This window comes from Pollicipes pollicipes, unplaced genomic scaffold (assembly GCF_011947565.3).
Source record: "Pollicipes pollicipes isolate AB1234 unplaced genomic scaffold, Ppol_2.1 Scaffold_6138;HRSCAF=7277_pilon_pilon_pilon, whole genome shotgun sequence".
In the NCBI taxonomy this organism is placed as follows: Eukaryota; Metazoa; Arthropoda; class Thecostraca; order Pollicipedomorpha; family Pollicipedidae; genus Pollicipes; species Pollicipes pollicipes.
In genome coordinates, this window is record NW_023596818.1 from 24958239 (window position 1) to 24974894 (window position 16656).

Consider the following 16656-nt stretch of genomic DNA (forward strand, 5'->3'; position numbering starts at 1 on the left):
AGCCCTCGTGAGTCACGGTGCGGCAGACTTTCGAGGAAGTAAGCCACCTGTGCCCTGCAGTGGTGCTTACAAAAACCGGGTGCGGCGTCCGTGGTGTATTTTTCTGAAGCATCTCGATGGAGACGTGTACATCGATGAGTGACAGAGGCAAGAGCTAAACCTGTCTTTCGACACGACAGTAAACAAAGTCTGGGCGCTGATCACCCATGTCACGATATGCGATACCATGCATTGTGAGGGACGGCGCTGGCGCAGCCATTGCCTCCAACGGCTTGCCTTAGCGCCTAGGGAAACAGACTGCGGACATGACCACGCAGCCCGCCGCGCCCCACCGTCTCCGGCGAGACAGCCAGACAAACAGACAGACAGAGGGACAGACAGTGCAAAGAGCCGGTCCGGCGCCACAGGCCAGCCATCTGGGCGCCTCCGATGGCGCGACCTCGGACCCGGGAGTCAGGCAAACCGCGGCCCGTCGCGGCCAGCGCCGTGGGGGAGGGGGTCGGCGCAGCGCCAGCCGGCCTCACAGAAACTCCATCTCGCGTTCGATGCCTACAAACTTGAGCTGCTCCGTGGGTCCGTATCTGCAAACCAGAGAGCGGCCGTGATAATGACGACATTGGGCGCTTTGATAAGGCGACTAAACACTGGTGATAATACCCAGTAGTGCTCGGCGAGACAAGTATTGTAAGTAAATACAGCGTAGTACTCGGGTGGCATTGCAGTGGTTTATGATCCTCTCAGAAACAGCAAGATGGTCACCTCAAACTTAAAGCGCCTGTCCAACAATCTGCAGCCCTACATACATTCCGACCTTTTAGTTCCTACTGTCAACTGCGGTTATGAGAAGGAGCATCCGGGCCGAACATACTGGTAACATCAGCGGCACGCGTCCACAAACATGTGCCGACAGATTGCAGTCGGTGAAAACACGAAGCGCCGCTAAGACCACAGACCGTGGCCTGACTGGAAGCCCGCTCTGGCCCATATCAGGCCAAGAACAGCAACCGACTCCGGCGCCCGGGTCGGTCGAGTCGCCATCGCCCACCTGTAGTCAAAAAATAGCTCGTCACCAGGCTGGATCGGTCGCTTGGCGAAGATGCCGATCCTGTGGTCGCCGTTGACCATCATCACCTTGGCGTAGCAGTTGGGGTTGATGGAATGGTTGGCGAAACGGATTTTGTTGCCCTTCCTGGTAGCGTCCACCACAAAATCTGAAACGGTCGTGCGCTGTGTCATGAACAGAAGCGGAACGGGTTGCCACCCACAATGCACGCGATTTCCGCTTGCTTGTCCCTGCATTTCAGGCCCAGACTAATCACGCGGGATCAGTGTTGAAATGGGCCTGATCAGCTCCACGATCCCGCAGTTGGCAAAACACAGCGACGATACCCGCACACTTCGGCACATCACTCGCCCACACCCATCGCAGCGAGTACGACGAGGACTGCGGATGTCTGAGGCATGCTGTGACACCATCACAGATGTCTGGGAGGGGGAGGAGGTGACACAACACCATTACACATTCTGGGGCATGACACAACGCGCACAGTTGTCTGGGACATGACACAACACCATCCCAGATTCTGGGGTGACACAACGCGCCACACATGTCTGGAGCATGGCACAACACCATCACAGATGTCTGGAGCATGGCACAACACCATCACAGATGTCTGGGGCATGGCACCACACCATCACGTCACGCTCTTCGCGACATGCAGTGAAGAGTTTGCAGCCCGTCGGGGCGCTTTCCCGTCGAACCCAAGCCTCACCGTTATTGAGATTGAACAGGAACGAGCACATGTACTTGTCGTAGACCTTGCCGCGCCGGTCGGCCTCGTCCTGCGTGATGACCTCGCCGCAGTACTCCGAGATGAACTCGTTCTTCTGCGCCGAGTCCTCCAGGAAGATGCCCCAGCCGGCCACGTCCGACGGCGCCATCAGCAGGTGCTTGTGCAGGCCGCGCTGCACGCTCACGTTCTTACACTGGATCTTGTCCACCTGCCGAGCGGCACGGAGGTGAGGCAGGCCCAAAGGCGAACGGCACAGGCTGGGCTGCGCGCGCCGAGGCGGGGAGAATCCGGGCCGGACTGCCCGAGTCGATGGCACACGGCACGCCGAGGACATCTGTTGTCAATGATTGGCCATCGATACATAATAGGCTCTGCGGCCGCCAGCGTCGTTAACCGTCACGTAAACAGGGAGCGGTGACAGACCTTGTGATGGACATCGAACTCACATTTTCCATCAGTTGCACCACAAGAACATGTACTTATCACAAGCGAGCACCAGGACCCGATGAAGCTGAAGTGTTGAACAGCTTTTTCAGCGGGCTATTCGGAAGCGCGCGACAAGCATACTTTATCGTCAAATGTCCATTTGTACTGGCCGACAGACGGTCGCATTAGACTTGGCGACAACCGGCGACAAATTTCAAACACAACAGGTGATCTATGGCGCCGGCGCCGACACCATGACATGACCCACCGCACGCCCCAAACGACGACGAGCCAGAGCTGACCCAGGTCTCTCCCATCTACCTCGCACGGATCTGAACCGAGCCTTGGGGCAGGAGGACGACCTGACCTTAACCTGATCCTTATGACCGCTTCGTGCCGAGTCGCCATCCCGTCCCCGGGCTCTCCTGACCTCAACTGGTCCTGATCTCACCCAGTCTCCCTGGCGGTCCCCATCCCAGTCTGAACTGACCCAGGTTCCCCGCCCCATTCATCAGCCAGGACTCCTTGACCACTCCCACTCTGACGCAACCCCTGCCTCTCCCGTCGACTTCCGTCCTGATCGGGCCCTGGTTTCTCTGACCCAACCCAGTTCTATACGACCGCCCTCGCGTTGACCTGACCACGACATCGCGGTCACGTCCGTCCTACCTGAAATGACACCTCTCCCCCCCCCCCCCGCTCCTGTGCTGACCCATCCCCACGCCCGGGGTCCCGTGCCGGGGCCTCCCCTCCCCGCGCCGTCGCGCTGACCTGCAGGTGGTGGGCACCGCAGCTGCGGCACAGGTCCGGGTCGCACTCGCGCACAGCCAGGAAACACGGGCACTGCTTCGTGTTGCACTGCGCCTTGCACCGGCAGCCCGGGAACCGGTTTTGACCTGCGACACGAACTCCGGGTCAGGGCGACGCCGGGCCGCGACATAACGCACCAAGTGTGGGGCGCCACTCGGTAGCTTCTCAGAGCTTCCGTCTTGGGAGAAAACCTTATGCTGCGTTGTGAAGCGATGGAAAACGCATGTGGTTCCGTCCGTGACGGAGCGCCGCTCGGCGAAAAGCGCAGGCGGGATGCTGCCCGGCGGAGCGGGACGGCAGCCCTCGCGCAGCGTTCCGCCGCGCCGGTGAGCACGGCATGCCGTGTCGGACACCGTGTCGATTGGCCAGCCCGTAGAGCCGTCTACATCAGAGAGGCGCGTCGGGAGCACACCGTGTCGGCGGAGCGCTCGAGCACGTGTCGGGCATGCCGGCCCGGCACTCACAGTCGAGCGAGCACTGGCAGAACTTCTCGCAGAAGTTCTGCGCGCCGACGCACGAGCAGGTCTCGTCACACGGCTGGCCCGGGTGGTTGCAGGGCGTGTAGTTGTACACGTGGTTGCTGGACGTGTCCTTCTTGAGCTGAATCTTGCGGCAATGCACCGACCAGAGGCGCAGCTTCTTCTTCTTCTTGCGTGGCGGCGTGCTGTCTTTGACGTGCTCCTCGGCGGGCAGGTTCGACGCCTCTTCCTGGGCGAACCGGTACACCTGACGGACAGAAGGAATAGGCCATTAAGCATTCCGTATCTGCGAAACACGGCCCGATTTTGCATTGGAGAGAAGGTATATTCTCGACCACGAAATGCGAGCTGAATACGAGACCGAAACGCACAAAAGTGGCATTGGGTAGAGTGCATTTTTTTAGCCCTTGCACAAGCGTTGCCAGCAAATTATGGTGTGAACGTAAAGCTAAGGAAGGATTTCTCGTTCTCAATTGGACAGGCCCATGATTACCAACTGAAATATTAAGGCAAGATTTTTGAAATCTGCTTTCGGTTTCATCTATATTTGGCCAAAATTAACGACTTTTCTTCAAGAAAATCATTAGAAGCCCATCTCTAACCGATAAATCACTCACAGCGGTTCTACCATTAAAGACTGCTCCCCTGTGCGGCCAATTAACACATTTACGAGAATCATTAGGAGCCTAAACAAGCAATATCAAACCAGATTATCAACTGGCAGCAGCTATGTTGTTAAAGACTGCTCCTCTATGCGCGTCATTTCTATAGCATTATGAGTTCCGACGTTTATTTCGAGCCATTTCGGGCAGTGGCGGTGGGATTGGTTGACAACATGAATGCTACTTATAAATTTAGCGCAGCGTCATACACTGAGGATAGTATTGAAGCAGACTCAACGTCGGTGAGTTGATGTAGCAGATGCTTACTATTTCTGACTGGTTTGCTTTCCCCGATCACTTGGCAGCAGTATTCTGACGTCCCAGACGGGTCTAGTTTTGTGTGTAAGTTTGGGAAGGAGCAGATAAAATCGTTGGAACCAGATAAATGGCTAAAGCACTGCTTTCTCCCTTGGGTGTTACCCAGTTTCTTCTCAAAGCTGGTGTGTGTGGGGGGGGGGAGGGGGGAGGCCATTTGCATCTAACTGAATAGGAAACGACATTCCTGGTCCATATTAAATATACCTAGGTTATAGGAAGCCTAGGTGGGTATCGCGTCGTCCCAGCATCCGCCCCTGACCGTGAGAAAGACACTACCTCGGCTGGTACTTCGCTGCACTAACTACCATGTGCCAAATGTTCCAAGCATACTGTGGTGGCTTGCATGAGATTTCACTAATGGCTATTGTAGGTGGCTTGCATAACATTCCACTAGTGGCTTCTGTGGTGGCTTGCATGAAAGTCCACTAGTGGCTTCCGTAGTGGCTCGCATACTATTTCTTTTGTCCAAAATGGCTGCGGCTGTTGACGCGCCCCCAAGCCCAAAAAACAGCAGCATGACATTTCAATCATGAAGTTGTCAGGACGTGCCCTGGGGAACTAGGCAACAGGTGTATAACATCTGAGGCGTTGGCTTCATCAACCCTAATCGAGACTCAGCTTTCATAATAAAACTGGCAATGCCACCAGCTTTCTATGTGCCCCACAGGTTAAACGCACAGTACGCGTAGGCATACACTTAGGAAGGAAGCAATTACTCGGGAAACTAGAAACTCTCAGAACTACAAACTGCCAATCTTCAACCGTCTTTGGCAATCACCGAGACCAGCTAGTGAATGGCATTCACTGTAAACTACTGCTAAAGAATGTACCAGTTGTGTACTCAGTGCAAATTCATCTCGGCTATTTGTTTTCACCACAAGCCACGATTTTAAAAGCTTTGTTCTCGCACACCGAGAGCCAAAACTAAATTTAATGTACTGCCCGGAACGCACGCGAGCGCCAAAAACAACCCGTACACCAAAGCGATACCCCAACAGGCAAGCACGGCCACCACAACAGGCGAGCTGGACTTCCCCCGAACCTGCCGTCCCCACCGCACCTGCTGGCACGTCTTGGAGATCATGGCCTGCGCGACAGCGCAGTAGTTATTGAGGAAGATCGGGTGCAGCGTGCGGAAGAGCGACTGGTCGGCGCCGGTCCACGCCTCGTCGTCGGCGGCCGGGTCGGCTGCGTCGGCGCCGGCCGCCGAGCCCTCGCCGGAGCCGGTGCGCCGCCGGTGCCGGTCCATGCTGGTCACCACGCCCTGCAGCGCGCCTGTGGCACGCCGGCACGCGCGCACTGTGTGAGGAGACGTCACACGAGTCCCGCGCGGTGTTGCGGCGCGCGGGCGCGGGTGCAGCACCGCACGGCCACCACGTGGCTTCCGTAGACACGGGCTGTACTCCGTGCGGTACACAGGCAGTGCGACTCACGGCCCAAGCCGGGGTCGTGCGGCACAGCGGTGCCGACTCGTACAGCGGTCTGAACGGGGCGTCGAACCCCACGCACGCATGCACGCACGCACCCACGCACTCACTTAGTCACTCAGTCAGTCATTCACGCAGTCAGTCACGCAGTCAGTCACGCAGTCAGTCACTCACTCAGTCATTCACTCACTCAGTCATTCACTCACTCAGTCATTCACTCACTCAGTCACTCACTCAGCCACCCACTCTGACTCCAGTCACTCCCTCCCTCCCTCCCTCCCGGGGCTGGGGCGGGGCTGGGGCGGGGGCGGGGCTGGGGCTGGGGCGGGGCTGGGGCGGGGCTGGGGCGGGGCTGACCAGTGAGACCCGACTTGGTCTCCGGATGGACGCTGTCGTTTTACGTGCCGCCACTGACCAGTGAGAGCCGACTTGGTGGTCTCCGGATGGACGCTGTCGTTGCTGTCCTCGGAGCTGGCTTCGTTGCCGGAGTCGACAGACCAGGGCTTGAGCGTCTTGCGCGGCCGCGAGTCGCTCGAGTCCTCGTCGGGCGGCTGGAGACGCGCCACGATTTTGTCCCGTTCACCGTCCTGTCGGGGCGAGGGCGCGGGTGTCAGATCGGCGCGGCGAGGGCGCGGGGTGCCAGATCGGCGCGACGAGGGCGCGGGGTGTCAGATCGGCGCGGCGAGGGTGCGGGGCGTCAGATCGGCGCGGCGAGGGCGCGGGGGTGTTAGATCGGCGCGGCGAGGGCGCGGAGGTGTCAGATTGGCGCGGCGAGGGTGCGGGGCGTCAGATCGGCGCGGCGAGGGTGCGGGGCGTCAGATCGGCGCGGCGAGGGCGCGGGGGTGTTAGATCGGCGCGGCGAGGGCGCTGGGCGTCAGATCGGTGCGGCGAGGGCGCGGCGCTGTCGGCGACGGCCGGAGTACCGGGTACCCAGGCTCGGATGGTGATGACGGCTATGTGAGGTGGCTTCAGAGGTCAACAGTTTCGTCGTAGCTGGTGCTGTGACGTCGAGATGTTCGGTGCTCATTAGGATCACTTGGATGGATATGATGACGTCAGATGCAAGCAGTGTCGTGGAACGTGACCCCAGCGTATATTCTTCGGTGCCGCTTCGGGGGTGGAACATTTGTATCGGGAAATTGGGGTATGTGGGTACATTTACATAGGATTCCAAGCTTAAATATTCTTTGAATCAACGTATTTGGCTGAATATTCGAAAATCCCGCATACGGATGCGTAACCCCAAATAGCCCCGCCCATTTCGTGACAGGAAGTGCACCCAGTGTTACAATCATAGCCGCAGTACTTAACTTAGTTCAACTGCATGACAACGGGACCACACCAAATGGAGTAACAGCGCAACATAGTGACAACCCGAGAGGACGGCTCCAATGACTGTTTGTCGTCACATGATCGGCACAGGATCGTTACCAGCCGGCAGGACCTGTCGCTCACCAAGTGTAGGTAGCAGTTCTCGCCGCACGGCTCCGTCGAGATGGGCAGGTCTGGCGTCTTGCGTTTGTGGGAGCTCGGGCCCGGGTGGTACGACTTGAGGCCTGCCGACGACAGCGCAGGTCACACCGACGCTGCCCGCTGGGGGTCAGGCGGAGAGCCGGTGCGCGCAGCCGGGCGCGGCGGCCGGACCGATGCTCGGGGTCACGGTCCGCGCCAGTCGAGCACACGTGGCGTGCGCGTCGGACGCACGTCTACAGAAACGGCGCGAGGAATTTTGACACGATGAAGCTGCATGTCAACAGCGGTCCAAAAGCATGAGGATGACCCGGGAGGAAGCGCGAACAGAGCCCCGAACCAAGCGCACGTTGTCAAGAGGCAACGACGCAGACACACAGCCCAAAAGGGGCTGCAAAGTCTTAAACGTCCACCTTCAGGTGCCCAAGAACCCCGCTGGCAACACAGTACGCCCCAATCGACGCGGCGTGCGCCCGGCTCCCCCCACCCACCGGCGAGCGTCAGCCGGCCCGCTGGAGACGCCACCACTCACGGTGCAGGAAGCAGTCGTACTTGTAGCAGCGGCGACAGAAGAGCGTGCGGAACGAGTGCATGGTCTGCTCACGGGGCACCGACTGCGCGGTGGGCCCGTCAATGTTGGGCGTGCACTCGGGCGGCAGCGCCTGCGGGTCCATCAGCTCGTGGTACCTGCCGCACACAGCCAGTCATGGTAGCCGCCGTCCACGACGAGCGAGATCACACGGCTCGCACAGCGACAGTACAGAACGGCAGTGCTGCAATGTCTGCATTCAGCAGCGCGCCATGGCAGCGCCGTAGTTACCTGAGAGCATGGGAAACGTAGTAACAATAATTATTCATTCGTGGCACATGAGAGCACTACTCCAGTCAGCTCTATATATAGTCTCTGGTACATGAGAGCACTATTCCAGTCAGCTCTATATATATAGTCTCTGGTGCATGAGACTATATTCCAGTCAGCTCTATATATAGTCTCTGGTACATGAGAGCACTATTCTAGTCAGCTCTATATATAGCCTCTGGTACATGAGCACACTAATCCAGTCAGCTCTATATATGGTCTCTGGTACATGAGAGCGCTATTCCAGTCACCTCTAGATATGGTCTCTGGTACATGAGAGCACTATTCCAGTCAGCTCTATATATAGTCTCTGGTACATGAGAGCAATATTCCAGTCAGCTCTATATATATATAGTCTCTGGCACATGAGGCCATATTCCAGTCAGCTCTATATATATATAGTCTCTGGCACATGAGGCCATATTCCAGTCAGCTATATATATATATATATATATATATATATATATATATATATATATATATATATACATATTCCCTGGCACATGAGACTATATTCCAGTCAGCTCTACATATAGTCTCTGGTCCATGGGACTACATTCGAGTCAGCGGACTGCGACCGCCAGTGCCCGACAGCCAGGCCTGGGCCCTAGGGAGCCCTTTTTCCGAGCAGGAGCAAGGCCGAGACTGCAAACGTCAGTCACAAAGCCATTTCATTGTTAGGGGCCCCTGGAACAGAAAAGGACCCTGAAGTGCCTAACGGGGAACACTGTGTCGGCAATGACCCCAGGTCGCCATGGGGCATATTTGCCGAGCGGGGATAGGGATTGTTTTGTTTGTTAACGCCCCGAATGTCAAAGACCTCTCGCGTTGGTAGAAGCCCCCTTGACAATGAAAGAAGATATTAGAAATGACGGTGCAAACATTTACAACGATGCGGTGAAAAGGCCCTGTGCCAGTCAGAGGCCCCAGCACCAAACTAGGGGCCCTCCGCACCGTTTCGACCAGGGCCGATGAGCCGACTTAGTGTCTCGGTGCCAGTTTTTCGACTCTTTGCACCAGTATGAGATCATTTTGCATCATTGAAGGCACCTGCGTCGATTCGGTGCCACATGTCCCGGTCAGAGCACCTGCCACATCAGGGAGGGACCAGTGCACGACGTATCCCTCTGAGGGTCTCTGTACCGACCACGGGAGACAGTCTCCGTATCGCCAGAATGGCAACCACTGGGAGGGGGGTCCTGGGATCGGACGGAATGCTCTTCAGCTCCTACTCCTAACCAGAACATTTTACCTGTGCAATTTCGAAGTTGATCCTCTGAATGGAATTGGCAGTTACAGCAACAAGAGCAGTAGAGATGATGTCATCGCGTCACGAGTTCTTCGCGCTGCATATGGTAATCAGTGCCCATCGGATCAATCTGAACATCGCACGGGTGGAATCGCATATACCAATCGATTCCATAAAGTGCTGGAAAGTATCAGCTTCCGATACAAGATCGGTTTCGCATGGCTGTTGCCGCCGCTGGGTACTACTGCGAGGCTGGTGCCGAACAACGCATGGAGACTGCGACGCCGCACTAAGGTGTTATTTTTCCTGGACGGTGAACGCACGTGCTTTAACTATTCCACAAGTTTGTTTTTGTTTTTGTTGATCAATTCTAAAGAGAAAAAATAAGGTTTCCAACCAAACAAGGGATGGGTATATCAATACAAATGTTTGACCATGACGAAATCTACGCTGGGGTTTAATCCACCGCCCCAAACATCTCTGGAAAACCCCCAGCAAATATGTTACTACCCAGACAGTTCTTATTTAACATGCGCCCGGCCGGCCAGCTGGTTACCCTTCGCTCGGATAGGGGAGGGGGGGGGGGACTGTGTCAATTTGACCCCTGAATCTCAAAAATTAAGATAGCTAGACACTCCTAAGTCATAACTTTCGTGACAAATACGGCCGAAAAGGTTGAAACTGCGGATTGGTCCAAAAAGATCTCCTCATGCAACCGCCTTGAAGGTGGATACCTGTTCCAAGTCAATGGTTTTCATCTAAGGTTACTGACCTTTTTGGTCTTTTGAAGGCAACAGTGATAAAAATCCAACAAGTATTTCAGTATTTGCATTTGAATAAGCATAAGGGATAACGTTAGGCGGCATGTTCTTAAAAAATGCTGACCCAGGTCCTTTCAGGTCGATGGCCTAACTCTACTTTAAAGATGTCCATGGAACGTGTCTGTTCCCGTCTCTGCTAGAAATAATTCCGAAATGAGCGCCAGAAACTATTCCAGACAGCAAGCTCTCGAATAAAAAAGCGGGTTGATTTGGATCTCGGTCCGACCTTCATACCCGACCCTGGCCGATGGAATACGTCAGCGACCTTACAAGGCACATCTAATCTTCTACAGCAAAAGATCCGCCACTCAACCACCCACAGGTATCCAAAGTTTGGCGCAGCATCGCCGCGCCATTCCGAAATCATTCCGGAAGAACCCTTGGGCGGGAGATAATTCAACCCCCCCCCCTCCGAGCACGTGCTAACAGAAAGGCACCATTTGTCATCGTAAGGTGAAAAGTGCCCGCTGCTTCATTGATGCAATCCTTTAATTCCTGCTTAACTGAATTCTATTTGCTCTAAATGTGTGCTAAATTACATCTTCCGGTAATCTCTGGCTCCTCTTTCAGTCGAATCAGTTGAACACACAAACAAAAATGGCCTCTAGAAATAAGGTGGGTCACATTTGGAGGACCCTTTCCCGCGCAAGATAACTAACTGATGGTCTGGAAATGAAGTGACCAAAGTCCGGGGTCTTTCTGTGAGAAGGGTTGGGGTTGGGGGTTGGGGGGGGAGGGGGCAAGTTCAGGGGAGCGCCATAATAAACCGCGGCCCGTCTCTTGACAAAACTCATATCACGAACCAACTCCAACTGCGGCACTGGCAGGACGAACAAACGTCACACCACATTAAGCATGCAGAGACACGAACAACTAACAAAGGTCGAGCAAAAAGGTGACGGCATGAGCTACTGACTTCTCCTTGAGCTCGCGTGGCGTGCCCCTGTCGGGGAACATCTCTGAGACGGCCTCGAACACGGGCGTGGCGGGGCGGGCGTCATCACTGACGGCGGCGTCCGAGTCCTGGCTCTCCTTGTTCTGCCGACAGGTGGCAGGTCGGAGGTCAGTCGGCGAGTGCATTCCACTCGCGGTCTCGAAGCATTGAGCTGACATGGCGGCAGGATTCCAGTGTGAAACACTTCAATGAATGTTCAGAAAGTAGCAATGTTACATCAGGGCAATCGCAATCACCCTTACAGCTAACACGGGCATGGTAATGCCACCACCACTGGTAACACAAAATAGTGTACGCCATTTAAATCAGTCGAACGCTACTGGCAGGACCGACGACCCCCGTAACGAAGCCGTGATTTAACACAGATCCGTCAAAACCTCGTCCTCATACTCCTCCGATGCCTCCCGCCATCCTGTGCGGAAGTCTTCCTCGCCTAGTCGAATCCCACCTCCGACACTGGGTCCACCCCAAGACCACTACCGGATCTTATCGTCCGACCACACACCTGGTACGGGATGAGCGCCTTCACGAGGTCCACGAAGATCTCGTCGTCAATGAAGCCCGGCTCCTGGTCACCATGAACCTTGCCATCGTAGTTCTTGATGAGCTCCTCGATGAAAGAGCCGTCCTTGTCCAGCACCTCGTCCCCCATGTACGGGATGTTGTGCAGCACCGTCTCGTCCTCCACCTGCCATGGCCATCATGGTGCCTTACATGCCGCCGACCGTGCCGTCAAAAGCTGCTGCACCCTCAGCTGAAACACTCCTCTTGTGATTGCTACCGCTCGGCGTCTGTGAGGCATTGCTGTCGCCGTGGTAACAGAGCCGTCGCCAGAGAGTAATGCGACGCACCCGTGGATACACGGCATTGGAAGATTAAGGCATTAACCACAGCGCATCTGCATCATTAGACAATAAGCGCGTGTGGTGTTTGACATTAACCCCAATGGCGTGAGACATCGTGAACGCAGGCGCCGCTGTATGTCGGATACGTACTTTGTCAGCAGGCAGCAGACATGCACGTTTTGTCCTGCAGTAGGAGGGGCGTAGCCTGCTGGGAGTACAGCCCCAAAATCCACCAAAAATACATCACTCTAGCTGCCACAGACCTATCTCGTGTGCGCGCGCACAGCGTGGCCTACGCGCCGCCCGGCACCGCTGCTCACCATGAAGTTGGTCTGTATGGGTGACCACTTGTACATGGTGGGCAGCGGGTTGGCCTGGTAGAGCATGCGCAGCGGCACGCTGGCCCTGTCCCGCCGCTCGCCGCTCTGCACGTCCGCTGACGCCAGCTTGCTGATCTTGCCGGCCAGCTGCTTCTCGACGGGCGCGAGCCAAACGGCACCCGAGGTCAGCTGGCGCCGGTCCTCGTCCAACAGCTGGTCTGGGGGGTAGCACGCGCTGCCGATCAGCAGACTGAGACAATATGTCACGCGCCAGTGTCAGCAAGGGCTGGCGGTAGTGGTACCATCAGCTGATGCCTCATGCCACGCTGATGCCAGCTGATGCCTGGTTATCTGGATCCAGATAATACTGTTCATTGCCCATTAGTGGGAAAGAAGAACTACAATGGTCGGAACGACATCTCAGATCGTGACTTATTGCTTCTGTTTGCTGAGAATTACATTTTCTTGGATCAATACACTTCAGTGCCGATATACATACGATCATCTGATAACGGCTTTGAAACAAGACCCATCCACGCAAACTGATCGGGGAAAATTTGACAAAAAGAACACTATGGGACTGATTTAGTGAGGTAGAGAAACTATCTGAAAAAATGGCCAGAAAAATCCTCGGCACATAACACATCAGCTCACTCTGACAGGAACTTGATGGCCAGGAACCCACGAGACGCCTCCCGGCCGTGCCCGGGGCAGCTCACCGCGGCCCCTGCCCGCGTCCGCGTGGCCGTGCCCGGGGCAGCTCACCGCGGCCCTTGCCCGCGTCCGCGTGGCCGTGCCCGGGGCAGCTCACCGCGGCCCTTGCCCGCGTCCGCGTGGCCATGCCCGGGGCAGCTCACCGCGGCCCTTGCCCGCGTCCGCGTGGCCGTGCCCGGGGCAGCTCACCGCGGCCCCTGCCCGCGTCCGCGTGGCCGTGCCCGGGGCAGCTCACCGCGGCCCTTGCCCGCGTCCGCGTGGCCATGCCCGGGGCAGCTCACCGCGGCCCTTGCCCGCGTCCGCGTGGCCATGCCCGGGGCAGCTCGCTGCGCCCTCCGGCGCGTGGCCGCTCTGCCTCTTGCCGCCGGACGGTGGCGGACGTGGGCCGCGTAGCCGGCCAGCCTACCTGACAGCAGCTGCCGGTTCTCGTTCCAGGCCGACTTGATCTCATCGGCGCGCTTGTAACGGCGTAGCGTGCGCAGGCGCATATATTCAAACTTGACCCACTTCTTCCAGTCGGCCGGCAGCTTCGGCTTGGACGGCGCCATGACGGGCTAGGCAGGTGGCTACAACTGCTGGCGAAGATGGTGCTTGTAAGAAGGATGTGGTGGATATGAAGCACTAAATGCAAAAAGACAGCAGCCAAGTGCACCAATGGTGACTAACCAAAGGAAGAGATAGAGAAGTCAGCTGACCTTGATTTCATGATGAGAAAACCTGACAAACTAATGGGGGAATACACTGCTTTGGGGTGGACATGGTGATGACTGACTGGTCAAGCCACTAACCCAAATACGGTTATTGTTGGTACAAGCAGGAGTGGGACACATGATCCCAAGTGCCCACAGTCTCCTATCTCCTGAGATTGCACCTGAGTCTTCAGCAGTTTCTAGGGCCAACTAAATCCCAATGGTAGGATATTTTCATGTCTATGCATCTATCAGTGATAGTCATTACACACAAAATCAGCCTGGAGGTCAGAGACAAAGAAAACTGGCCTTTGAGGACCTAGATAATTATGCACTTGCATGCCCTGTCCATCTCCTGCCCCAAACTCACATTAAATAATGATGCCTCTGTGCCCAAAACATGACCAAGAACACCTTCAAGCAAGTGTTTTGGTCACCAAAACTTTTAGGGTGGGGAAAAAACAGCTGGTAAATGAGCCCCTAAATCTTATACAGATTATGCACAACTAAATTGCATGCTTGGAAAGTAAATTGGGCAATTATGATGGATTCTGAGTTGTAGGAAAATTGGGAGTTTTTTTTAATGTCATACCCTGCAAGATCCTGGTGCCTATCATCAATGACCTGCTGATGACCTACTTAAACCCATCTGGGCAGCTATCCAAACATCAGCATCATCTCCACACCAAGAAGGCATGCAGCAGTCATCTGTTGGAGGCCGTCAAGGATTGGAGTGGACTGACTGACGAGGTAAAACCAAGTGACACACTACATCTGTATTTGCATAAGGCTTTTAATTCTGTTCCCCACAAACACCTGCCTAGCAAACTGCAGGCCTGTGGCATGTCCCACAAATGGCTTCAGTGGATAGAAGCCTTTCTGACTAGGTGGTAGCAAAAGCTTGATGTCAGGGGCACTCACTCTAATTGATCCCCTGTCATCAGTGGCATTCCTTAGGGGTTGGTCCTGGGGCAACTCCCATTTGTTATTTACATAAATGATATGCCTGATGTGGCAAACTCCTCAATCAAAGTATTCAAAGGTGCCACCAAAGTCTATCCCAGTGAAATTTCATCTGGTTAGATGCAAGAGCTTCAGTGAGACCTTGACATCCAGTAGTCTGACAGACAGCAACTCCCATTTAACAAATCAAAGTGTAAAGCTCTGCATATTAGGTCAAGGAATCTGAAGCACATATATAATATGCAGGGATTAGTTCTTGGCTTCTTGAAGCAACACAAGTTATGAGAGACTTGGGCATCCACTCAGACCCTCACCTAAAATTTTGGAAACAAGCAGCCTTTGCATTCTCAAAGTCCACCCAGATCCTACCACTGATAAGTGATCCTTCCAAAACATCAACACAAAAACACTACCTTTGTTGTACACACACTTATTCATCCTTGTTATTTCAGTACAAATGCTATTTCATTTCATACATAAAGCTATCCTGTATGACTGAACAATGTTGTGAATGAGTCTATTTTCCATGATATTTGAACATCATTAATTTATCACATTAAGATTGGCTCATTACAACAATTTGCCATGCCTGTTTGCTATGATTGTTATGACTAATATACCTTTACCTATAGGTGTATATATATATATATATATATATATATATGTCATATCTGTTTCATGGCTATTCGTGGTGTCTTCTGTGAAGGTCATTAATGCGTCCTACATTCCTCAACACAAGGATACAAAGAAAATTAAAAAAATATTCAAATCACACGACCTCCTTGAAAACTGGACGATATGCTACTTCAATAACATTGTTTTGGAAAATCATGCTGTTCCCAAGGTAAGTTCGCTCATATACTGAATATAAAGGAAATATCATGGACAACCCCCCACCACCCGTACTCACCGCCAACACTGTTGATAATTGAAGCGCGTCTTTTCAAGGAAGCGTGGCTCGCGCATGCGCGCATGAATAAGCCAGCTGGTGATGACGTCATTTCGGACGAACTGAGTTTCTATATCCTGTATTGCACGGCGTCTAGGACGTCACTAAGATACAACACAAACGGAAAAGACACTACAATGCCAGCCAGGGGGTGCTGAGCGCTGGTCAGGATCCCCGTGTCGATAAGTGCCTACATGTCGGTCGGACACCACCAATAACACACCTTCGGTTCAGTAACGGCCTGGGTCTGAAGGCCCATTTCTCAATCAGGGACAAAGCCGGAATCAGCGATTTACATTAGTCACGGCCCCACAGCGCCTGGTGGGGGCCCTGTGCTGGCAAGGGACCCCAAGTCGGCCAGATGCAGTGTTCGAGTGGGCCCGAAGAGTCTGAAAGGCCCACCGGATCTGTGGCGCGCGGCGCATCGATAGATATGTCTGCCGCGGGCCACATGCCGTCACTGGCGTGTGGCCCATGTGGCTTTTGTCGCATGTGGCATGTAGCCTTTTCATTGTGCGAGTGCGGTTTTTGTTTGTTGCGTTTGGCCCGAGCACTCGCTACGGACATGCGCGCCAGGACGGTCAATAGGGGGCCGCCCCTAAAAACACCGGCTTCGTCGGAGAAGGGCACGTTCAACCAGTACACGTTCAAGGAGTACATGGGCACGTTTGTAAAGTAGCACTGAGAGGGACACGGTGGTGGGAGACCATATCGGCCTGGCGCGCCGACGGCCGGGCGCTCGGCGCCTTCACCTCGCCAAAATTGAAGTCCGGCGGAAGAATCGCCAACCCTTCGGCGATCCTGGGATCCCTGACCCTTTTTCTCACTTTAGGTAATTAAGAATACGCGTTCTGGACGTCTTTTTGAAATTACGTGTTCACACGTAAATTCTGATCTGTTGTATGTC

At 54.7% G+C, this 16656-nt stretch overlaps 1 protein-coding gene across 2 annotated transcripts; it reads right to left on the minus strand.

Moving 5' to 3' along the window:
- Positions 1 to 80: 80 nt before the first annotated feature.
- E(z) (histone-lysine N-methyltransferase E(z)) lies at positions 81 to 15756 on the minus strand. 2 transcript variants are annotated; one of them, XM_037229837.1, is made up of 14 exons: positions 15711 to 15756; positions 13555 to 13720; positions 12435 to 12652; positions 11775 to 11957; positions 11231 to 11352; positions 7918 to 8072; positions 7371 to 7471; positions 6331 to 6502; positions 5549 to 5763; positions 3494 to 3755; positions 2991 to 3115; positions 1773 to 2001; positions 1046 to 1211; positions 81 to 581 (listed from the first exon to the last, which is right to left on the minus strand). In XM_037229837.1, the coding sequence occupies exons 2-14, from the start codon at positions 13694 to 13696 to the stop codon at positions 521 to 523; spliced, it is 2151 nt and encodes a 716-aa protein (XP_037085732.1). In that variant the 5' UTR covers positions 13697 to 13720; positions 15711 to 15756; the 3' UTR covers positions 81 to 520. The 2 variants fall into 2 exon arrangements, with proteins under 2 accessions (XP_037085732.1, XP_037085733.1); XM_037229838.1 differs by having other exon boundaries at positions 13555 to 13723; positions 15711 to 15730.
- Between the last annotated feature and the right edge of the window lie 900 nt (positions 15757 to 16656).